At 44.8% G+C, this 24,752-nt stretch overlaps 1 protein-coding gene across 1 annotated transcript in view; it reads right to left on the reverse strand.

The window, feature by feature from the left end:
- The window catches only part of Efcab5 (EF-hand calcium binding domain 5), a 119,931-nt gene that overhangs the window by 13,521 nt on the left and 81,658 nt on the right, over positions 1 to 24,752 (reverse strand). The window contains 8 exon segments of the mRNA NM_001417684.1: positions 2,975 to 3,071; positions 3,396 to 3,679; positions 5,087 to 5,340; positions 6,323 to 6,423; positions 12,905 to 13,057; positions 15,124 to 15,352; positions 16,151 to 16,320; positions 19,785 to 20,074. Coding sequence (NP_001404613.1) covers positions 2,975 to 3,071; positions 3,396 to 3,679; positions 5,087 to 5,340; positions 6,323 to 6,423; positions 12,905 to 13,057; positions 15,124 to 15,352; positions 16,151 to 16,320; positions 19,785 to 20,074 — 1,578 coding nt within the window.

The raw sequence follows: 24,752 nt of genomic DNA on the forward strand, positions 1-24,752 counted from the left end.
GTACAGACGGTGAGAGACTTTGGAGCACCCAGTCCTAGATGGGACATTGTCTTCAAACTCTTCCCCTCAAGGCTTAAGGTCTGTGTGGAAGAGGAGGCAGGAGCCTGAGGTGGGCGGGGATGACCCCAATAAACAACATTTTCCAGACCCAACAAGGCTGCTACCATACAAACTCAGACTGTGATAGGTCCAAACTAGACAAAGTCTCAGGACAGAGAAGGGGAAGTGGACACAAAGTCCCAACCCTAAGGAAGAAGCTGTTTGCAGATGGTACCTGCTGAGAAAGGGACACTAAGTTTTCTCCAGTGGGGTGTCCATCCACCCCACTCTAGACCCCAGGCTCTTCCCAGCAGATCCAGTCCCAGGCAGAACCTATGAGATCGCTGGTGCCATCTCATACTGATCCGGCTTCCCGAATGAGAGCTTTTCCTTAAAGCTGCAGGAAGGCCATACAAACTCCGAACTGTAATAGATTGCCCTGCCACAAGGGGACTCTCCTGACACAAACAGAAAGATGTGCCCAGAGAACTCTTCCTTCCCTCAAGCACGGAGCTTAGAATTTCTTGATATAACTTCATCTAAACGAGAGAGGACTGATATATCCGGTGACCTGTGAGCTTTGTTGGTTGCTACAGAGACTGAGAACACTAAAGGGTTGCTGGTTTAGAAAGGGAAACCTGCAAATTGTTGGTTTTGGCTGCGTCCCGGTCTGTCACCTGCAGTTCTGATTTCTGCCATCGGAGGGCACTATCGGCAAGCAGAACGCAGTATTTTCCGTGGTGAAGGCTGCTGAAATAAAGGCCAGAGTTCAAAGACTGGGCGAGTGGTGGAAATTTGCATGCGTTCTGAGCAGAGTGTGCAACTGCAGGTGGCTCTAACAGGCAAATCTGAAGAGATTCTTTTGAGGCATTGTGCCCTGCCAGAGGAGCCTGTAGCCTCTCCTGGGGTTGGGGGATGTAAGGACACACACCTGCAGGGTATAAAATGGCAAGGCCTGTCCCTTATGCTTATTCCTTATGTCAGAGGGACTGGGTTGAAGTTCGGTGGGTGCCTATGCCCTTGTCCAAGAAGGGGAACATTGCTCAGGAACACAAGGAACCCTGGGAGTAAGCTCTAGGTGGAGAGGCTGGCAAGTTGGTGGGGTCCAAGAGGAACAAGGTCACAGGGAGAATACCAATTAGACAAACGGTGGCTATAAGTTCTCTCACAAAGGAAGAACCAGAGACTGGAGGTGGGGGAAGGGCTAGGGAGACTAAACTTGGAGCTAGGCATCCTGGGGACAGATACAGGTTTCTCTGGACTTCAAAGTCCTCAAATATAGAATATTTGAAGTATATAAAAGTATACACTGGAAAGGTATTAATGATACAGATCTGTAATCCTAGCCACTTAGAAGACTTAAGAGGATCACAAGTTTAAGGCCTGCCTAAGCAATTTAGTGTGACTTCTTCTCAAAATAAAAAGTAAACGGAGCGTAGGAGGTCTAGCTTGGCAGTAGAGTGCTTGCCTAGCAAGTATTCAGTAACATGCACACGCACACGCACGCACGCGCGCGCGCACACACACACGCGGCCAACAGTAAACAGTATCCAGTTGTTTTTATTACTGATGGTACTGATTCCCTTGAACAGAAGCTTAGAAGTCAGGCCTGTGGTGCCTGTGAATGCAGAGGCTCCCATGAATGAGCTCAGAGTCTCTGTCGCTCACATAGAATCCCAAATGGGATTTTTAAACCAGATTCACACTACTCATGGTGCACATTAATTCTTTGCGAGTCTTGTGTCCTCTCCTATGCCCAAGCTCTCCCAGGCTTTGGGGAATCCTCGCTTTCCTAGAAACATCTCTATGACGTCACCACACCACAAGCTCAGTGCTCGCCACCTCTGTGTCTACAGTCTGAGGAGAGAGGCTACCATCCCTGCCATTGCTTTTGTCTTTCCCTTGTCCTTGGGGGTCTCTCAGTTCTGAGCTTCTCAACCTAACGTATGCACCACAGAAGCCCAGAAAGCCCCTGACTTGGTGGAGTCTCCAGAGAGAGTAGGGGAGGGAGGAGAGAGCTGTTTTAGGGAATCCAGAGAAGCCTGGCTCTGTGCTCGGGATGCTTAGCTCCAGGGTTTATCTCCCTAACCCTCCTCATCTCCAGGTCCTCCTTTGGAGAGAATTAACAGAGCCATTTCACTGTTAATGATTAGGGGTGTTTTTGTTTGTTTTCTTTTGGAGACTGAGTCTCAGATGCAGCATTGGCTGGCTGGCCACTGGCCTTGACCTTGCAGATCCTTCTGATCCTGCCTTTCACCCCGTGTCAGCGATTAGTTTCTCCTAAGTTGCAAAGTGAAACAAGCGTTTTTTTCACTTAGTTCCCTCCCACGCCTGGCCTGGGCCGTCAGCTGGAGGAATTCACATGGCGAGGACTTCGCCTGTGTGTGTGTGTATTTGCTTTTAGGTGTGGCTGATTCTCTGGCAGGTTCCTCCTGGCTCTGCACTCTTGCTGACTCTCCTCTGAAGGGGGCCACACTACCAGCCTGTATACACTAATGATCTTTAAAAAAAATTCTTGTTCTTCATTGGAACTAAAGATAGAAGACTTTTTGTACAATGTTCGGTTCTCACTGTAGCTCCTATCTGTCCGCTTTGAGATGATGGCCTTGCAATGTCACCCTGGCTGGCTCTGAACATCCGGGCTGAAGCCATCCTCCTGACTCAGCTTCCTTAGTAGTGAGAGCTATTAGAAAGCTCTGAGTGAGTACAAGCAGTCAGTGAATGGAGACAGGCACACTTGTGAATCCCTCTGTGTGGCACAGACACTTTGGTGAATAGAACAAATTGTAGATTGTATCTTTCCTTTTAGAAACTCGTGCACAATTTTACTCTCCTGTAAACTCAGTTCAAGAGCCGTTTTGGTTTTTACTATAATGGAAATCTCTCGCAGAGTTTTGCTGTTAGTGTATATTTAAATTATTAGGTAGAACCTTACCTTGGATATATCTTGTAATAAGCTCTACATTGATTTCCACATTGCTAGCAGTTGGATCAAGCGCACAGATCTCCTCCACTAAGTACTTGTTAATGTGCTGTGAACAAAGAGCCAAAGAGAAGCTATGTGGTCACCCAGCAGAAAGGCAGTGCCCAGCTCACCAGCATACACAATCCCATACAGGTAAATTCTCAACAGGCAAATCCCTGGTGTCAGATGTCAAGACCATGGTCAGCTTTGGGCTGTATGTTTGGGGTATACAGGGGTCGTGAGAAAGGATACAAAAGATGGGCTTTTAAGATGTCAAGTGTGTGCGCTTGTCAGGTGTGGGTGATGAGGACACTAGGGGAAGATGCTTGCATCTGGACGCCGAGGGTTTCACCGTTATAATTTGCATACTAAAAATCACCCCCAAACTCACAAATTTCCATCTTTCCCACTCTTCCAAGTCCCTGAAAGGGTCTTTGTCCTGCTGAGAGAACAAGATGACTCCTTTCAGGATGTCGTGTATAAGTGTCACGTTGGCTTCCACCTCCTGGGGACTGAGGTCTTCTTGAAGAAAGTCGACAGAGTGCTTGTGCTCATAGAGCAGCAGCGACACAAACTCCATGGAGTCGAGGAGGCGGAGGCACCCCCGCAGGTCCTGCAGCATGGTTCGGAAGAAGAGAATCGCTGCCCGCTTCACCTCTCCTGCCACTTCCATCTCTGGAACGACACACACTCTAATCACACACATTACTCCTGCACAGCATTCCGGGCCAAAGAAAACCATGTCCCATGATTCCAAGCCATTTTAGTTTCTCTGATCATGAAAAAAAAAAACCAAAATAGGATTATATCTGATGTACCATTTAGGGATAAAAACGGAAAAAACACAAACAAACAAACAAAACCAAGTCTGAGTTTTATAATTAGGACTTAGGGTGAAGGCTTCCTCCATCATTAATTATATTGTCCTTTCAACATAATGTATATATATTCAATATATATACACTTTTGTGGGAATAGAGCCAATCCTACTTCTTGGGCAAGGCATGGGAATTAAATGAATGCACTGCTTAGTCTTGTTGTGCCTGGTAACACAGCCTGATAATCCTAGCTATGTGGAAGGCTGAGACAGGGGGATTATGAGTTCATAGTCTTCCATGAACTTTATAGAAAGTTCACGGCCAGCTTGGGCAATGTAGTGAGACCCTGTCTCAAAATAAAAATTAAAAATAGGGCTGGGGCCGTAACTTAGTGGTGGAGTAGCCGCTGTGAGGTGCGGGTCTCAGGGTTTAGTCCCCAGTGCTGTGAATAAAAGGCCTTTAGACTCAGTAGCTGTACAGAGTGCACACTCCCAGGACAAGCATCCCGCCCCATATTTCTTGTTCTCATCTTAAGTGATGGTCCTGCACCAGTCTCTGAAGGAGCTGGTGTCACAGCTGCTGTCACTCTGCCTGAGCTTCTTTCTTCTTACCACAGTCTGTGTAACAGCTACAAATCTATCTACTTAATCTATTCTGCTCCATTCGACATAATCCTATTTGGTTCGTTCTAGTCGAGGGCTTCCGTTACCTTCTTCTAACCCACTCTTAGATGAGCTTGTGCTATGGGTAGCCTATGGTACATGGAGCAGTCACTCGTCTTGGCCCAGCCAGGGGCTTGTGGCTGAACCTGGGGGTGGGGGTCTACTCTAGCCTTGCAGCTTTTAGCCCTTTAATCTGTAAGCTGAGAGGTTGGATTACTGGACGCGGTGTCAAATTGTGGGGGAAAAACAGGAGCAAAGTTCATCTTTTTACCATCCGTTCTTTACCAATCCTCATTTTCCATGCGTGGCCAATGGGCTATGGCCACTGCCCTCACGAGATTATGACAAAGGCAACAGGCATGCATATTTATGTGCTTCCCAGCAGATGGGCCATCTTGCCTCTCACTGGAAGACCCCGACTGAGACGATGACATGATGACTCCTTGCCCTTTGCTGGGTCACAGAGCACAAACACTCACATGGCTAAGAATGCTATCTCCTCACACGGAAAATCACTAACTTTGGAAAGTATACCCTGCCTCTCAGTGTCTGGTTTCCTCCAAGCAAACCACGAATCCAGACTGTTACCATATTCACAGTACCTAAAACCATTTGTTTCTCGATTTCTCCAGAGACTTCGCCCAGTATTTCATAGGAGACATTTTGGATCATCTTCATCATTTTCTGTAGGTCTTTATACTCTTGATATACCAGCATCCGACTCCGGCCAATGTTAACATCGAGGACACCTATAGCCTCTCCGCTTATCTGGCGAAGTGGAATGGCAATGTGGGTTTCTCCACCAGAAGAAGCCAAAATAACTTCTGAAGTGTCTGTGCATTTAAAGAGGAAGTCCCTGAAACCAAAATAAATAAGCATAGGTCTCTTACAGCCTGGCCTGTATGGGGCATTCCAAATCCAAATCCACAGAATATCTTCTGCCTGTCTTGCTTCGATGCACTCGTCAGGGTCCTTTCATCTCCCCAGAATGCAACAATTTCACACGGTTCACCTCAGTTGGATACGTCTCTGGTTGAACAGCAGAGTGCCTTCCTTGAAGAGCTCACTAAAGCTAGCAGTCCCAGTTGTTCTGTACCATGAGGCTCTGCCTCGATGTCTAACATGGTCTAGTTATACTTATCTGAAAGGTGTTTGTTTTTGTTTTTTTTTAATGTGTGGACAGTCTAAAATGTGTTAGATGAATGCTGGAAGGTTCTCTAAAAGCAGAGCCTGAAGCAAGGGTGCTCATGCCTGTCACTGATGAGGAAATGCTCCTTGGAGAAACCCGTGAGGGACAGAGGAAGCAGGATCCTGTCTGCCAAGTCTAGTCCCAAGGAGATCTTGGATGTCAGTTATACCAAAGGCTAAGTCTGATTCCAAGGCAAGAGAGGGTGTTTGCATCCCAGCACGTCTGTCCTTAGCTGTCAGCTGCTCTGGGTGTGTGGTGGGGCCACGGGGTTGGGGAGAATTCAGGGTAATCTTGGGGAACTGCTAAAGGGCTCTAACCACGGAAGGAGGCTTCCTTAGAGAAAGTTTCTCTGCAGGAAATATGACATGGTGGCATGGAGGCATGGTGGGGGTCTGGGCAGGGTGGCTACCTACCTGCTTCAATGAAAGATTTAAAAAATTTTTTTCTAAAATAGCGCCCCTTATCCTGTTTGTGCTGGTGACGAGAAGAACCAGTGCGTTCTAGTGTTCACAGAACTGTGAGCAAAACAAGGGTTGGTTAGTAAATTTAAATAGTACTGAATGAGCTGTTAGAACAAGTTGTGTAGTAACCAGGCCGCGTCTTCACAGCCATGATCATGCCAGTCGGATGAACCGGATGTGCCTCATACCTGAAGATGCACGCTCTCCTCGAGATAGTGGGGGGATCTGCATGGATTTCTGCTACACCGAGATGATCTGTAAGCATCATATTGCGCAAGACATAGTCTTCCTGAAAAACAGGAAGAGATCTCATTGGAAATCAGTGACTGGATCTTTCTGGGATGCACAAAGAGAGGAAAAATCAGGGAAGTTTAAGTGAGTTCTGATTTTAAGGACATTGACATTGTATATATTCGGGACCATTAAAAGAACCATATCCTAAAAAGTAAAAGTTTTCAAAGGAATAACATTATTTTAATACATAGATTTAAAAAGATCTGATAGAACTACATGCTTCTGTTTTTTGTTTGTTTGTTTTGTTTTTTGTTTTTTTGGGGGTTTTTTCTTTTTCTTTTCTTGTTTGTTTTGTTTTGTTTTGAGAAAGGGTTTAGCTACGTATCCCTGGCTGGCCTGGAACTCCCTATGTAGACCAGACTGGCCTGAGACTCAGAAAGATTGTCTGAGTACAGAGTTTGAGAGTGTGTGTCACCACAGTCATCTGTGTGTTTATTGTGGCTGCTATGGTAGTACACGGCCGTAAAACCAGTGCTTGGGAGGTGGAGGTCGGGGGATCATAAATTTAAGGTTAGTCTTGGCTACACAGTGAATTCCAAGCCAGCCTAAGTAAGATACCACCTCACTAAACAAGAAAAACCATTGGAAAACACGTAGAAAATATATAAGGGCCCATGGAAAGTAAGTATAATAAGAAATACTTTCCAATGAAGTCATTTTCTCTACTACTTTACTACAACTATTCTTTTTTTTTTTTTTTTCTTTTTTTCGGAGCTGGGGACCGAACCCAGGGCCTTGCACTTGCTAGGCAAGCGCTCTACCACTGAGCTAAATCCCCAACCCCTACAACTATTCTTTTTTTAAAAGATAGTACCTTTTTAAAAAAGATTTATTTAATTTATGTACGAGTGCTCTCTCTGCATTTATACTTGCTTGCTAGAACAGAGCACCAGATCTCACTATAGATGGTCATGAGCCACCAACCATGTGGTTGCTGGGAATTGAACTCAGGACCAGGTGAGATGTAGGGTTCACACCTCAGGACCAGCTTACCCACCTGCCATAAGTGACACTGGCAAAGGGAGGGGTGTTCATGGCAGACAAAGGGTGGGGCCAGCTCTCCTGAGCTCATGCCCTTGGGACCAGCTCTCCCACACCCCAACCATCAGGGTCAGCTCTGTTGTGCTGTAGAGGTGAGGGGTGGGGCCAGCTCTGCATTGGGCCTCCGGCAGAAATCCAGACCAATCCAGACATTTGCACAGCCTTTGGTATTAACATGGGTCTGGGACATCAACACAGACCTAGGTTGCTGTAGGACAACATGGCCCCCTGGCAGCAGCCTGGGCCCAGATGTCCCCATGGCCTTAGGTGGTAGTGTGGGCCACTCAGATCAGCATGTCCCCCTGCAGCAGCATGGCCCTTAGCTATCCAAATGGTCTCCAGCAGCAGCCCAGACCACGGACATCTGCTTGGCCTTTGGTGGTAACTCCAGCCACGGACATCGATGCAGAGACACAGCTGCAGCAGGACCCCAAAATGGCCCTGGGTGGCAGCCCCTGGACCAGGACCTCATCAGGACCTCCTTATATCTGCCTGTTTGTCACTGCCATCGAGTCTCCAGATCCATCTTTCTACTCCTGGCCTTGCGTTCTTTCTTCTCTTCACGTCCATCTTTCCTATCTCCCTGTCACACATCTGTCCCTCGAAATGGCATTGGAGGCAGACGCTTGCATGTCTTTCTTCCGGGCTGCCACGGGGGCCAGTGTGGCTGGGGCTGGCGCCAACACTCGCTTCTTGATAAGCTTTTTTCCCAGTGGCTTTTAGGACCGCGCTCTCCCGGTTATCCTCCTAGCAGACTGACATCCCTTTTTCATTCTCCTTGCTTCGTCTCTATTTCCTTGGCTTCTAAGAAGTTTTCAACCTTTAAGACACATCTTGGTAATCTCTTACTTGTAAGTTGTAACACACTGAACGTGGGAGGTACATAAAATTTTCATCATTAAGGTGTGACGACCAAAGTTAGAATGAACTGAGATGTTTCCTGCAGCCCCTGCCCGTGTTGTATCACGTGATACACACGTCATGCCACGCATCACCAAGGAACACTGCAGTGTTTTCTCTTTGTGTAGAAACACTCTGCTCTTACAGAAACGTAATGCTTTAACTATGGGAAACAAAGACTTGTTGATTCTTCTTTCATATATTACATCTGTACTGCAGTTTCCCCTCCATCCTCTCCCCCCAGTTCCCCACCCCCCACTTTCCCAACTCCCTTTTCTCTGACCCACTCCTCTTGTTTCTTCTTAGAAAGGAGAAGGTTTCCCAAGGTTATCAGCCAACCATGGCATATCAAGTTTCGATAAGACTAGGCACCTTCCCTCATACGAAGGCTGGAAGGGTTAACCCAGAAGGAGGAAAAAGGACTCAAAAGCAAGCAAGAGAGTCAGAGACAGCCCCTGCTGCCACTGTTATGAGGATGACCAAGCTACGCAACCATAACATACATGCAGAAGGCCTGGGTCTGATTGTCAGTCCAGTCTCGGTGAGCCCCTGTGACCCAGGTTAGTTCATTCTGTGGGTTTTGTTGTAGTGTTCACGACCCCTGGGCTCCTGCAATCTTTCCTCTCCTTCTGTAGGATTCCCCAGGTTCTGCCTACTGTTCGGCTGTAGGTCTCTGTAACACTCCGTTGTGGAAACGTACCACATTTTCTTATCTATTCTTTGGTTTGGGACATGTAGGTTATTTCCAGTTTCTGGATATTAGGAATAAAGCTGCTCTGAACGTAGCTGACCAAGAGTTCTTGTAGTAGGACGGAGTGTCCTTTCGGTATGTGCCCAGAAGTGGAAAGCTGGGTCTCCATCTAGATTGAGTCCCAGTTTTCACAGAAATGCTATATTGATTTCCAGAGTGGCTGGACAAGTTTGCGCTCCCACCAGCAATGGAGGAGTTTCCCCCTCGCTCCACATCCTCCACAGCCTGAGCTGGCACGTCTGTTTTTGATCTTAACCGTTCTATCAGGTGTAAGGTGGACTCTCAGAGTCATTTTGATTTGCATTTTCCTGATGGCTAAGGATGCTGAACATTTCCTAAGTGTTTCCTGGCCATTATGGGAATTCTCTATTTAGAGCTATACCCCATTTTTAATTGTATTATTTGACTAGTTTCTCGAGTTCTTTATATATTTTGGGTATCAGGCCCCTGTCGGGTGTGGGGTTGGGAAGATCTTTTTCCATTCTGTAGGCTGCTGTTTTGTTCCTTTGACAGTGTCCTTTGCTTTACAGAAGCTTTTCAGTTTCAAGAGGTCCCATTTACTGTTGACCTCAGTGGCCGAGCTATTGGTGTTCTGTTCAGGGAGTCGTGTCCTGTGCCAGTGCATTCGAGGCTGTTCCCCGCTGTCTCTCCGATCAGGTCAGTGTATCTGGTTTTATGTTGAGGCCTTTGATCCAGCTGGGCTTGGATTTTCTGCACAGGTAGATGCACATTCCTCTACATGCAGACATCCTGTTAGACCAGCACCATCTGTTGAAGATCCTTTCTTCTTTTCCATCGTGCATTTATGGCTTCTTTACCAGGTCTCCATAGGTGTGAAGATTTACATTCTGGGTTTTTCATTCAATTCCATTGACCAACCTGTCTTTTTATGCCAATACTATGCAGTTTTTATTACTATAGCTCTCTAGTACAGCTTGAAATCAGGGATGGTGACATCTCTGGAAGTCCTTTTACTGTAGAAGGTTGAAACAAAGACTTTTAATATTTTTTGACCATTGTCCCTTAGCATTTAAGGATCAAATTAGTATATCTTTGAATAATGTTGTGTTAGAATATTTGATTTTATAAATTTCTGTTTGAGTTGCTTACTTGAGTTTCATAAAAAATTGTTAAATGTCTTTTCGTTTGGGACTAGGACACAGTTCCTGACATACTTCTGCCTTTTGTATTATGGATCTGTGCAAAGCTGCGTCTTAGATTGGTGATTATAAAATCAGCACATCAATCAATCATGAAAACTGTTGGAGATTTCTTTGTGGTACAGCATCAAATATTCAGCCAAACTTTTAATCCATCTCATCAGTTCCCAAGCTTTCTTTTCCTCTTTAATAATTTTACATAAAATTATACATATATGTCAAAAGAATTTTCAAAAATGAATTTATGATTTAAGACTAGCAAAATTTTGGATTTATTAACCTATTTTTTAAAATACTTATTAGTTTGTGTAAAAATTTCTTGGGCAAAAAGGAGGTTGCAAATAAAAAATACTTAAGCCATGACCCCTTTGTGGACGGAATGACTCTTTCATAGAGGGTCTCCAAACATATTAGAAAACACAGATATTTACATTATGATTCACAACAGTAGCAAGATTACAGTTATGAAATAGCAACAAAAATAACTTTATGGAACATGAGGAACTGTATTAAAGGGTCGCAGCATTAGGAAAGTTGAGAGCCATTGCTCTAGGGGCAGTTGAGGGCACTGCCATGCTGAAGCTGGCGGCAGCGGGGGTTGGGGTTAGATGTCTCAGTGAGTAAACTTGGCACCTGCCTGATGACCAGAGTTTGATCCCTAGGATCCACATGGCTAGAAGAAAACTAATGTCTAAAAGCCGTTGCAGTCTCTCCTGGCCGTGCCATCATGTGGCTGCTGGGAAGACTGTCATTCACTTAACCTTTCAGCATAAACGCCCCTGAGCAGGGAGACCATGTCTTTTGTCTGTGCTGTCAAGATACTAAAACCAAACACTGGAAAGCCTCAATCCTTGTTTACTGGTTTGGGCTATTTTGCCCATTTGCCACAGTTGTTATCTTCTGAATCCTTCTCAGATCCCACTTTGGCCTCACTAGGGGGCAGGGGGAAGTAGCCTGTCAGACGGAGTTCATTACAAGGTCTGAGGACAATTGAAACCTCCCATTCCTGGTCCTAATCTACGCCCAGGACTGATGCAGAGACAAGAGAGTCTCAACATCTCTACCAAGCATCGAGAGTTCTTTATGTATGCGTGTCTCCTCTCTAATGTCAAGGCTTATCAGCGTGACCGAGCCACTGAGAGAGGGAAATGGGCGTTCTTTCTTTCCTTTCCTGACCACGTCTCACTGTGTAGCTTAGGTCGACTTTGAACTCACCAAACACTCTGAAGTTCTGGGACTGTGGGCATGAATAATGACCTTATCTGGCCTTACTTCTAAAGACGACACCTTTTCATTAGCCTCATGATGTGGAAAACACTAGCAGTAGAGGTGAGTAGAAAGAAGCAAAGTGAACGTGGAGCAAGCATTCATTTTACAGACAGGAGTCCTTAAAATGCTTTATTGCTATGATGTAATTGGGTCCTAAAACAGCACTCCAGACACTTCCTGCATTACTCAGACAATTCTGGCATGTGTTGCCTCTTGGGCCAATGGCTGTATCCCAGGGTGAGTCAGAAGAAGTTTTCTTTCGTAGGCTTCAAAATTGGGACTTGAAATACAATTATAATTCGTGTATATGCATGTGTCCCTGCTTATCTATATGTGTACTTCATGTGGGCAGGTGGCCACAGATGACAACGGAGGGTGTTGGAACCCTGGGAACTGGAGTTACTGGCAGCTGTGAACCACCTGGTGTGGGTGCTGGGAACAGAACCTGGGTCCTCTGCAAGAGCAATCAATGCTCTTAACCACTGAGTAACTTCTCCAACCCAACCCACCCAAATTGAAACATCTGTCTGTCTGTCTGTCTGTCTATCTATCTATCTATCTATCTATCTATCTATCTATCATCCATCTATCTATCAACTATCTATCTAATATATCCTCGAGTATGTTTGCATGAGTTCATATGCATTATATGCAGGCTGCAGCCCATGAAGATCAGAAGAGGCATTGTATCTTCTAGAACTGGAATGGCAAGTGGTTGTGAGCCACATTGTGGTTTCTGGGGATTGAACCGGGGTCCTTTGCAAGAGCAGCTAGTGTTCTTAACTGTTGAGCCATGTCTCCAGCCCCATCCTTCAAACATTGGGACTTTTAAACTCAGTTGTTTCCTAAGTATCTCACTTGCCTGTGGGAGAAAGCCTATCTTCAGGAGCTCTGGGATTTGCTCAGCTAAATCCTCACCCAGTGTCTTTCTCACCTACGTGTGTGTGTGCAGGTGTGTTTGCCACATGTGTGGAGGCCAGAAGACAAGTCTCAGTAGCTGATTCTCTCCTTGTGCGAACTGGGGAGCAAATTCATCAAACCTGCAATGGAGTATCTGTATCCATCGAGCCATCTCCCTGACGGACTCTTGTTTTTTTTTCCATGTTGATCAAACAATATTCCTTTTACCCAAGACAATTTTAATAGATACTTGTTATGAGTTGGGGTCATAATTGTCTTTATTAGTTTCTTTTGATGTGTGTGGTTCTGGGATCAAACCCAGAGCCTTGAGCATGCTAGCAAGTGATCTACCACTGAGCCACATCCCCAATAATGACTCTTAAATGTTAGAAAGACACTAATATTCAATATCGGTATAGTATTGGGAAGGCGTGACATGGCCGGGCCTCACCTACCTGTTCTGAGCTAGGTTCGGTGAAGCACATAGTGATGGTGGTGATGCCAGCCGTGATACTGAAGAGCCACCTGATGCCGGTGAGCACAGTGTGCAGAATGTGTTCCCTGCTGTGAACGTAGTGATAAGCCGCGCTGAAGGCATTGGCAACACCCTGTGAAGACAGACGATTACTTGTATATTTTTGTAAATTACATCGTGGTCATCGATGATTGTCTCTTAGATTTATGATTGACAAATTAGTTAACAAGTTCTCCAAGAAGTACTCTTTGAGATTCTGCTATGCAGAAAGGATCATAAGACACCAAAAGTGTAGAGAGGCCTATACATTTTTAATGCTTTTTGATATGTGCAGCCAGAAGAAGATAAACTTAGAAAGGAAAAAGAAATCCTTCAAAAGCCAAGATTTTACTCTAGAATGTTGTGAGTTGTCCTTATTTGATATCAATATTATTATTATTTGCTGAGACAGGTTTTCATTATGTGGCCCTGCCTGCCCAGCCTAGAACTTGCTATGTAGACCAGAGCAGAGATTCACTTCTGTCTCCCAAGTCCTGGAATTAACCTGGCTCCCAATATCAGGGCAACTGAACAGAATATGTTTGGTTTCAAGACCTATAAATGCCAGTTACAGTCTTCCTGTTAGCACAGGACTCTTCCATAGAGAAGGGATAAATGGGAAGCCCATAAATTCCAACTGTGACCTCGTCAAAAAAACTCAAAGAAACACAAATTCTTTAAAATCACACACACACACACACACACACAGAGAGAGAGAGAGAGAGAGAGAGAGAGAGAGAGAGAGAGAGAAGAGAGAGAGAGAGAGAGAGAGAGAGAGAGAGAGAGAGAGAGAGAGAGAGAAGACAGAGAGATTGAGATTTAGGTCATCTAAGGGTAACCTATGGTTGTAATTTCCAAGACTAGAGCTAACTCATTTATCATCATTTGGTCAGTCTCAAGGATGAGACTTCTAAGCCGTTAGTTTACAGCCAACTTTATACTCCACCATCTGTTTTATCATATCTTTGTTGCATACTAGACATGAGAATGAGTTGTACTAAATGAGATGATCAGAGAAAGGACCCACCACTGTCCTCAGTTGTCCAGCATAAGGTGAAGAATAGGAGAAGTGTGTGTGTATGTGTGTGTGTGTGTGTGTGTGTGTGTGTGTCAAACTCACACAAAGAAAAGGGGCTTCAAGACCCACAGACCCCAGGCTCCACAAGCTTTAAATCTTCATTGCAATTTCTATCCATAAACTTAGATCAAAATGTTCTAGCTACTTCACAGTCTGAAACATGCCTGTCATTTTCATGGTCTAATTTGAAAACATGAACTCTCAAGAAATATTTGGGCTTCTTCATTTTCCTCAGAAATGATAACACTAGAATCAAGAGCTCTGAGGATACATATGATATTTAGCATCCCTTGTGGAAAGAACAAAGGAATCGATAGGGAACATTATTAATAAAAACAAATACATCCCTCTGCCCTAGCTTCGGTTTTGTTGCTGTGAAAAAATATCCTGACAGAGAACAATGTAGGGAAGGAAGGGTTAACTCGGGTTGCAGTGTGTTATTTCAGGCAAGTCAAAGCAGGAACTTAAACTGGGTAAAGCATCCGTCCCATGCACAGTCAAGAGAGGAGAGAGTAAACTCTCCTTGCTTACTGCTATGCTTAGCCAGCTTCTTCGTCTCTTACACTGCTCAGCAGCCCCTGTCTTTGAAAAAGTGCTGCCCACAGACCCCTCCCACTCCCCCCATCTTTACAGTGCTGCCCACAATAGGTTTGGTCTTTCTACATCAATTAACAATCAAGATAACCCCCTACAGCCATACCCACAGGCCAACCTAGTCTACATAATTCCTCACTAAGTCTCTCTCTCCCAGGTTATTCTAGGTTATGACAAGTTACCAGTTTAAACTAGCCAGCACACCCTTCTGCGGGTCCATTCCAGTTTTGAGGGTCTCAGTGGTTTGGTCTTTTGTTCTGTTACAAAGCATCAGTTTCTAGTACTGAGGCTCATTCCAGAGAGACTCAGGCATGCATGTGTATCCCAGTCCTTCTACAAATGATAAGGAACGTATCAAGAGGCTGCAACATACAGGAAACATGGCGGGACTGTCTACATGCAGTATCTTCCTTTCCTCCATTCCCGGGTTGACTCTCAAGACATTCAGAGAAGCTATTGACCGCTGTGCTTGCAGACCTGTAGCTTACCTGATAGAATCTGATCTCATGAGGTAAGAAGATGTTTATTTCACGAGGATCTCGGAGCGTGTCAACTGCCAGGACCCCGAAGATCCTCATGTATGCATCCTGAAGAGGCAGGGCCAGGAACGACCCATTCTGCTCATTCTTACTTCGGGTACTGTTCCAGAAGAAGATGTTTCCATGGTGCTGAACTTGGGGCACATGGATTGGCTTGCCTTCATCCACTACTGTAAAGCTGTTGAAAAGGGACCCAAGGAAAGGAAAAGTCACAGGCTTTAGACTAAGCCACAGAGAAAACAAACTCTGGTTTTCTATGATCTTAAGCATTATGTGGAGGAGAGGTGGATCACCAGTTTGGAGGTGCTGACTTAGAAAAATTTTAAAGATAGTCTTAGGGCTTGAAGTGTAGTTCAAAGGTAGAGGAGTGATTTCGGGGCATGTGTGACACATCCAGTTCAATACATACGTATACATACATGTATACATACATACATACATACATACACGCATACATATACATAGATGCATGTGTGTATTAATATATGTACCAGATGATGGGGCTACATATTATGGAGCCAACCTGGTAAAGCTGAGCCCCTAAATGGTGAATCATTTCCAGAGTGAGTTCTAGAAATGATCTGGTAAAAACCATTTGAAATCACAGGCCTGGAGAGAATGGTTCAGCAGTTAAGAGCACTGCTTCTCTTGAAGAAGATCTGGGCTCAATTCCCAGAACCCACATGGTGGCTCATAGCTGGCTATAACTCCAGTTTTAGGGGCTCTGACACCCTCTTCTGGCCTCTACAGGCACTGGACATGTAAGTGGTACACACACATGCCGATTTACTTCAGAAGGCAAAATACTGCTTTAAAATGACACAATCAGAGCCAGGCATGGTGACACATACCTGCAAAGGAGCACTTGGAGGGGAGAGGCAGGGAGACCAGGAGTTCAAGGCCAGCCAGAAGTACATGAAAGTCCTATCTTTAAGACTTTACAGAGAAAGAAACCAAGTCTTCAGCAAGTTCTTACCTGATTCCCTTCATGTCCCTGTACAGCACTTTGTTCAGGACAAACGGAGCGTCATCTAGAGTGCAAGCCACATTCCTCAAGAGAACGTGCCCTCTCTCAGGCAGGAGTACGTTCTCCTCTAGGAGGGAAATGTGAGCACTGATCTTCTTATTTCCGTGAGCTTCAGCATCCTGTGGCAAAATATTTCTGGCCATGAACTTGTCAGCAGCTACGGAAACCCCCAATCCGTTTGCCCGCCTATGTGGGGATCTGGCATCAATACTTTTATTGACTAAATGGTGCAGAGATCACCAATCATGATGGGCAGTGGGGAAAAGGCTGAGACCACGTTGCCCTTGAAACCTGAGTTTTAGTCAGCGGAATGGCTGTCTTATATGTAGTTAGATTGCTTTTTCTGAAAACAAACACACCCCAAGCCAAACTAAAACCTCTTAGCTATAATCAAATTCAAAGGTTCAAAACTTAGAGCCTTCGGAAGCACAGTCAAGTTGAAGGTGAGGGAGTTCAGTAAAAGGTACTGACTTGAGAGCCTGTGTTTTCCTCATCTTTCATCACCGAAGCATGAATGAGCTAATGTTTGTAAACAAAGCTCTCAAGGACCTGCTTTAAGTTTGAAAGAGATTTTTCTTTATTTTTATGTTATGTGTATGGGTACTGTGTGTGCATGCATGGACCTGTTCCACACGCATGCTTGGTGCCGGCAGAGGCCAGGAGAGCACATTGGATCTCCTGGAACTGGAGTTATAGGTGATTGTGAGTCACCTTGTGGGTGCTGGGCGTCAAAACTGGGTCCTCTGCAAGTGCAACGAGTGTACTTAACAGCTAAGGCGTTTTTACAGCCTTAAGGAGTTCTTAACCATTTGGACTTGGTCAGAGACATTTCAGGAAAGAATTTCTTAGACTAAGACTCCTGACTTTCTTTTTTAACATTAGCATGTAAAGATTAGGTTTTGCTGTGGCATTCATCAAACAAAATTTGCCCCACCCCAATAGCCTCCTTTCTGCTTTCAGGTCACATGTGGACCTTCCCGTTCCCCTCCCTACAACCCCTCTGGTGCCCTTCCTGTATACTCAGCCTTATACCCTGTGATGGCTATTCTTGGTTGTCAACTTGACTCCATCTGAAATTAATTAAAACCTAAGCTGGGTATATCTGTGACAGATGTTTTTCCTGATTGAATAATTTGAGGTGGGAAGACCCACCTTAAATCTGGTTCTTTTGAGACATAGTTTAAATCTGGGCCACGTCTTCTGGTGGAAGCCTATATAGTTAAAGGACATGGAAGGACAAAGTGTTGCTCTTTGCCTGCTCGCCCTCACTCTCACTGGTAAACTCATTCCTTCTCTGGTACTGGAGCCTACTTCCTCAGGATTCTGGCGTATACTGAAGAACAGCTGAGATGTCCAGCTTTATGGACTAAAGAGACACTGGATCCTTGGACCTCTGTTGATAGACATTCATTGTTGGATGTGCTGTAAGTCATTCTAATATTCTATCCTATATACAACTTTTTTGAGACAGACTCTTTCTATGTAGTCCTGAATGTCTTGGAGCTCACTGTATAGAGAAGGATTGCCTCAGTCACAAAGATCCTCCTGCTTCTGCCTCCTGAATCCTGGGATTAAAGGTGCGTGCTATACCACTGAATATATACGATGTGTATGATGAATATATAGGAGGAACACACACACATACACACACACACACACACACACACACATCCTATCATTTCTCTGTTGAGAGAATCTCTTAGAAGCATCACTTGTCAATAATAAAAAAGCCTATGGCCAATGAACTGAGGCAGGAAATAGCAGGTAGGACACTGGCAGGAAGAGAGAGAGGATTCTGGGAAATAATGAGAGGTGAGGGAGATTTGGGCTGGGATTCGGAGGAAGAAGCAGACGGGGTTGGAAGGAGAGGAAACTAACTGGCAGATAGATGAACTCAGGATAGAATAAAGGGGAGATTTGCTCAGACTTGGAAGTAAGAAGATGAGGAGAGATAACTAACTGTGTGGAAACAGAATAGTTTGAGTGGATTAGATAAGTTATGAGGTATGAGGGAATGAGCAAAGCTTGTGGCCTAGGAGTGCATTAACAGAGAATTCATCTCAGAGTCAACATTCTGGGAGCAGAGGCTGGAAAGAGGAAAAGCAGGATTTATTTTTTACAGTTCTGTTTCTCTAGAGAACCCTGACTAACACATTCCCTTTATTTACATACAGGCATCTAGGGTCTGCATATGAGAGAGAACATGAGATTCTTGTCTTTCTGAGTTTGGGTCACGTCAATATTTCTAGAGTGCTCCATCTTCAGGCAGACTCTATAATTTCATCTTTCTTTACAGCTGAGCAAGACTCCACTGTGTTTCTGCACCACATTTTCTTTATCCGTTCTCCTACTGATGACCATCCAGACGGCTTCTGTTCCTCTGCTATTGGGAAAGGTGCAACCGTGAATGCTGACATACAAGTATCTCTGTGGTAGGATAGGGAGTTCTTTGGTCTCTGCCTAGGAGACGAGACGAAGCCAAGCCAAGTACAGCCAAGCCACATGGTAGTCCTCCGTTTAGCTTTGGAAGACCATCCGCACTGATTCATACAGTGGCTGTACTGGTTTAAACTCTCATCAGCCCTGGATAAGGCTTCCTCTTTCCCCACATCCTCACCAACTTCCATGGCCATTTGTTTCCTAATCACAGCCATTATGACTAGGGTGAGACACATTGTAAAACTAGTTTTAAGTTTTGTTTCCCTAATGGCTAAGAATGTTGAAACTTAAAAATTGTTAGCTATTTGTCTTTCTTTTTCATCCATTTATTTACTTATTTATTTTTCTCTCTCTCCGGATGTAGCCTGGGCTGGCCTGAAAGTCTCCCTGACCAGTCTGAAACCCACTTGGTGGAGAGAGAGAGCCATCCCCACAAGTTGCCCTTTACCCATGCACTTTACACCTTTACACATCCTCCCCAGTGTGCCGCTCAAAAATAAAAATGAAACTTAAACAATTAAAAAGTCTGTTTTGATGGGTGAATTGTTCCGCAAGTCTCATGCTCAGTAAATGAAGCTTGGCCTGCTGTGTGTCTCCTGGCTGCCATTCCTCAATATCATTCTTTATCTCGTCTCATTGGACTTGACTCTCAGAACAAATAAAAGCCCAGGCCATCATTTCCACTCCTTTCTGTCTTTCTCCAACCACCCTGGCTTTATTTCGCTTAGCTTGCCTCATCTTAATACATTTATTTAAAGATAGAACTTTACGTAGCCTACCTGGCCTGGCCTCAAATTCAGAATATATTCAAGGATGATTTTAAAATTCTCATCCTCTTGGCTCTGCCTTCTGAGATTGCAGTGAACGCCACTCACACCTGAGTGAGAGAAAGTTGGGATTGACCCGGGAGCTTTGTACACACCAGGCTTCCTATCAGTCACACTACACCCCTAGGTTTGAGTTGTTAATAGAATCTGATAATAAATACATCATCTGTAGCAGCCATCGCTCAGTGATTATTTTTTGCAGCATCCAAGTTTTTCAAGCAGATCTTGTGTGTTCCTCCTGAACATATGTGTAGCCACTGAATGTCACATACTGCAAGTAAACTTAGCTTTCTCTTATATGACCTTAGGGAGCATACCTGGGTGAGGGCCCTGAAGGTTTCAGTGTACACCGGCTCCAGGGACACCCCACTTGTCTCTGCAGCATGTTGGATCTGATGGAGCCATTTCCGTCTTGCACAGTTCCTTAGACCCTCAGTGTGGGTCCTCTCTAAAGAACTCATCAGGAATTCCACAACGTTTTCCAGAACTTGGTCTTCATTGCCCCTGAGTTCAGATACGACCAGTTCTATGTACCTCTGAAATTGCTTTGAAGACAGTTTGACTTCATGACCAGGACTCGGCTTTGGAAAGTTTATGTGCAGTTTAGCTAAAAGACAAAAGTGAGAAGTAGAGAACAGACTGAAGGTTCGTTTTCCTCTCACAGCAAGCTAAGGCCTTTAACATGTGTGCTCTGTGTGAAACCAAGCACATTAAAGGTCTTTATGAGCCTGGTGACTGACTTCCTACACCATGTTCAGCATGACTCTCATGCCAGCTATAGTTTTGTTTTAATTCTACTGTGCGGCTAGGTCCACTGTGGCTCCCTCATTTGTCTGTCTTCCTTGTTCTATTCTCTTCGCTTTGGCACTGTCCCTTGTTGGCACTCATTTCCACTCTTACTTTTATAACCCCAAATAGATGTTATCTCTTTAGAGTGGACTTACTAATAATTAATGCTTCATACATATTTGTAAGACTCAAACACAACTTGCTGGGCTGGGAATATGGCTCAGTGGTAGTACTCTTGTCTCACATTCACAAAGCCCTGGGTTCAGTCTGCAGAACTGAAATGCATACCAGTATGAGCACACACACACACACACACACACACACACACACACACACACACTCACTCATGCAAACACACATACACACACACACACACACACACACACACACACACACACACACACACACGGCTTATACTCATGCCTATAATTCCAGCATTTAGGAGGCTAAAGCAGAAAGATCACGAGTTTTTGGGATCAAGCCTGAGCTACTGGGGCACTCTCTCAAAAGGCCAAACCAAAGCAACTCCCACAGTTTGCATTATGAGATTCCCTGGTTCAAGTTCCTATTTGAATCTAGCCTCGTCTCAAAGCACAGCTGCCTTTGGTACCATCGAAGGATGGTTTGTTCCAGTATTCTCATTCCACTCACAGTCCCTGACCATCGTTTGCACACATCTGTACCTACAGTTTTAAAATTCTATCTCTGCAGTGTTCAGGATTAAAGTCAGAGTCTCACACTTGCTCCAGAAGCAGTCCGCCAATGAAGTGGGCCTCAGATCTTCTCTTTCATTCTCCTTTTTAGAACTTTATTATTTTATGTATATGAGAGTTTGCCTGCATGCATGTCTGTGTATCACATTTGTGCTTGGTGCTCTTGGAGGCCTGAGAGGGCACCAGATCCCACAGAACTAGAGTTACAGAGGGTTGTGAGCCACTAACTATGTGGGTACTGGAAACTGAACCTGGGTCCTCAGGAAGGGCAGCCAGTGCTCTTAACCTCTGCTCCATCTCTCCAGGCCTCATTCACTTTCCTTTTGTACAACGATGAATCTACTATCAAACATGAACTTAGTTTCTGCATCCCCTCAGCCCTGTTCTATCCCAGGTTTCCTTTCAGCTCTTAACTGAAATTTGTTACATAACAGCAACTGTGTTGCAATGAATGTTACAAAGTTTAGTTTTACCTGTTTGTAAACATTACACAAAGACTATCAAACCACATGTAATTTTCTTGGACTTGCTTTTAATTTTTAATGTTTTACTTTTTCTTTTCTTTTATCCTAAAATGTAATTTACTTAATTTTTATTCTTTATGTTTATGGGTGTTTTGCCTGGATATATGTTTGTATACCACATGTATTCCTGGTTCCCTTGGAGGCTATCTCTCCAGCCTCATGCTTAAAATAAGATTATTTTGTGTTTATGAGTATGAGTGTCTTCATGGTTGTATGTGTGCATGTGTGTGTGTGTGTGCATGCTTGCGTGTGTGCCCATGGAGACAAGAAGAGGATGTTGGATCCCATGGAACTGAAGTTACAGACAGTTGTAAACCACCTGAAGTAGACACTGAGAACTCAGGTTCTCAAGGACTCTGAGCCATCTTCCCAGCCCTAGGACTTGCTTTTTCATTCAATATTATACTACTGTGTTCCTCGGGGTGTCCCAGTGGCTTTGACTCATTTATCTAAGCCACCGCATTTGTATAATAACATCACCGGTTATTTGCTCTCCTGGCAATGTGAGTTTGGGGTATCTTTAATATTTCACTCCTAGGAACTGCACTACAAGCATTTTGGCACATGTTTCCTAGTGAATGTAAAAAGTATTTTGATATTATACATTAACAAGCCATAGGGTAGTGGGGCAGTCGTGGCACACTCCTTTAATCCTAGCACTCAGAAGGCAGAGGCAGATGGATTTCTGAGTTCAAAGCCAGCCTGGTCTATAGAGTGAGTTCAGGAAATCCAGGGCTCCACAGAGAAACCCTGTCCTAGAGAAAACAAAACAAAAAGTAAGACATAGTGCATGATGGTTTATAATGATTAGCAACCAGATAGGATCAATACTTACTTTGGTAGTAAGTCTCGGGCATACCTATTAGGGAGTTTTAGATTAGGTTAATTGAGATGGGGCAGGATGTACCCTGAATGTGGGTGGCATCATTCCTTGGGCAAGATTCCTTAAACTAAATAAAAAAGAAACAAGGATCTGTTGTGTCCTGTGTCCTGACTGTGGTTGCAATGCCAGTGGGGATGGCTGCTTCCTTCCCCCAATACCACACTTTCCTCACCATGATGAGCCCCGCTCAGCCGTGAGTCAGAATAAACCCCTCCTTCTTTAAGCTGCTCTGATCTGGTGGCTTTGTCGCAGCCGAGAGGGGTAACTACAGATAGAGCCTTGTCCTTTCCTTGTAAAGTGGGTTCTAGCTCTCCTATCAAATGTCTTCCACTGCGGCTTTTCCCTCCCTTTAATGACAAGAGCACCCATTGAAAGCCACCTATTTCAGAATTAACAGCCAACACCTGGAACTCATAGCCATCTTGTCACGTGCAAGCTCTTACTTCTGAGGTTGAACATTCACTGCTTTTAGCTCGTTAGCACCGGGGACTTTCCTCCTAGAGTTTGCCTTTATCATTTTGCCTCGGGGAAAACCACCCTACTCTCATTGCAGCTTGTGAGCTTGAGTGGGATCCAATGTAGAACACGTACTCCAGGGTCACTCTCCAGGCACAGGACATTCTGTGCCTCTAGTCAGAGTGGCTGGTTTAGTATAGAGCACACCAGGCCTTTTCTGTTCTTTTTTTTTTTTTTCTCTCAAGACAGAATCTTACTATTTAGCCCTGGTTGGCCTGGAACTTGCTATGTAAACCAGGCTGGACTTGAACTCACAGAAATCCACTTGTCTCTGCTTCCCGAGTGCCGGGTTTGAAGGTGTTTACCACCATGCCTGAATGTCAGACTTTTTGTTCCAGTGATCAGGTGGAGGAGAGTTTCCGTTTTATTCCCTTGACTTGAATGATCTTGAGGTATTGTGTGCCTGAATCTGCTTACCACAAAGGAAAGGGTTGTATGACAATCTGGTCAAAACAGAGCAGAGAAAGGGCTAGGGTGAAAGCAAGAGGATAAGGAGAAAGTGGACACCCCCTAATTTCATATTTGAATCCCCCAAACCCTAGTGCTCTTAAGCAGCCTGGATGTTGCATGAATGGGTAGGCTCCTCTCTTTCCTGCTGCTCTGGGTTGGGTCGTCTATTATTTGAACCAACGGCATCCTAAGGGGTTCACTCTCTAAACAGATTAAAAGTGCCTCATGAAGCAAGCTGGGTGGACAGTTCACACCTTCAGTCCCAGAATTTAGGAGGGAGGTAAGAAGATCTCTGTGAGTTCAAGGCCAGCCTGGTCTATATAGTGAGTTGCAGGATAGACAAGGACCCTGTATCAAAACAAAACAAAGAAAACCAAAACCAACCAAATGAAAAGGTGTTTCATGGCTCTTTCTTCCCGTTCTTTGTTTGTTCTTGGTTCCTGTCTCTTCTTGAGCAATGTTGTCCTAAAGTCAGTACCTTGGGCAGAATGAAGGAAGTGTCTACTTTTGACCAGAGCTCACCACTGAGAAGGGCGTCCTTTGGGGATAGTGAGCATGGGTTATCAGAGTCTGAGCGGTGCGAGGATGATAGTGCAAGAGCAACCTCGAGCCACTGCAGTGAAGAGAGTGGTGGCTCCGTGGATAGGCTAGACTAAGGTGTCCAAGCCTCATTTAGATTCCAAATGCTGAATGGAGTGAATAGGGTATCCAAATGGAGGGGCATCCTGGTCTAAGGAGTTACAACCTAAACAAGACAAAGAGAATATTTACAGCAAAGGGAAGCCCAATATGAGAAATCTGCCTTAGTAAGACTTCATGTAGCAGTCAGCTGAGCGTGGGCAGCTGGAGCCTGAATGGGCTGAGGAGGGCATCTATGGGACTAAAGAGCTTGGCATACATGGAGCATTAGAGCCTAAGAAAGATGCTAAGAACACCCATCTGTGGAGCAGGTGTGGTGAGGGGAAGGAATCTATAAAGGTGGGAGAAAGTAAACAAGGGTTCTGTTGGGCCCATGGGACTCATGGCGACTGAAAGCACACATGCGATGGACCTGGGCCCTGCACATGTGTAACTGCAGTGAAGCTGGGTCTTCATGTGGGACTCCTACAGTGGGAGCAGGAACTGTCTCTGACTACATTGCTTGACTTTGGATCCCTTTCCCCGAACTGGGCTGCCTTGTCTAGCCTCAATAGATGTGTCTAGTCCTACTGTAACTTAATGCGCAAAGCCTGGTTGACATCCATGGGAGGAAGTGGGAAGGAGGAGTGGGTAAGGGGTGGGGAGGGGAGAGGGAGGGACTGGGAGGAGAGGAGGAAGAGAAAGCTGCAATTGAGGTGTAACGTAAATAAATAATTAAAAAAAAAAAGAATGGGTTCTGTTTTGACTTGGACATGGAGGTACTGGTGTAAA

The sequence above is a fragment of the Rattus norvegicus genome, chromosome 10, assembly GCF_021556685.1.
Source record: "Rattus norvegicus strain SHRSP/BbbUtx chromosome 10, alternate assembly SHRSP_T2T, whole genome shotgun sequence".
Taxonomy (NCBI): domain Eukaryota; kingdom Metazoa; phylum Chordata; class Mammalia; order Rodentia; family Muridae; genus Rattus; species Rattus norvegicus.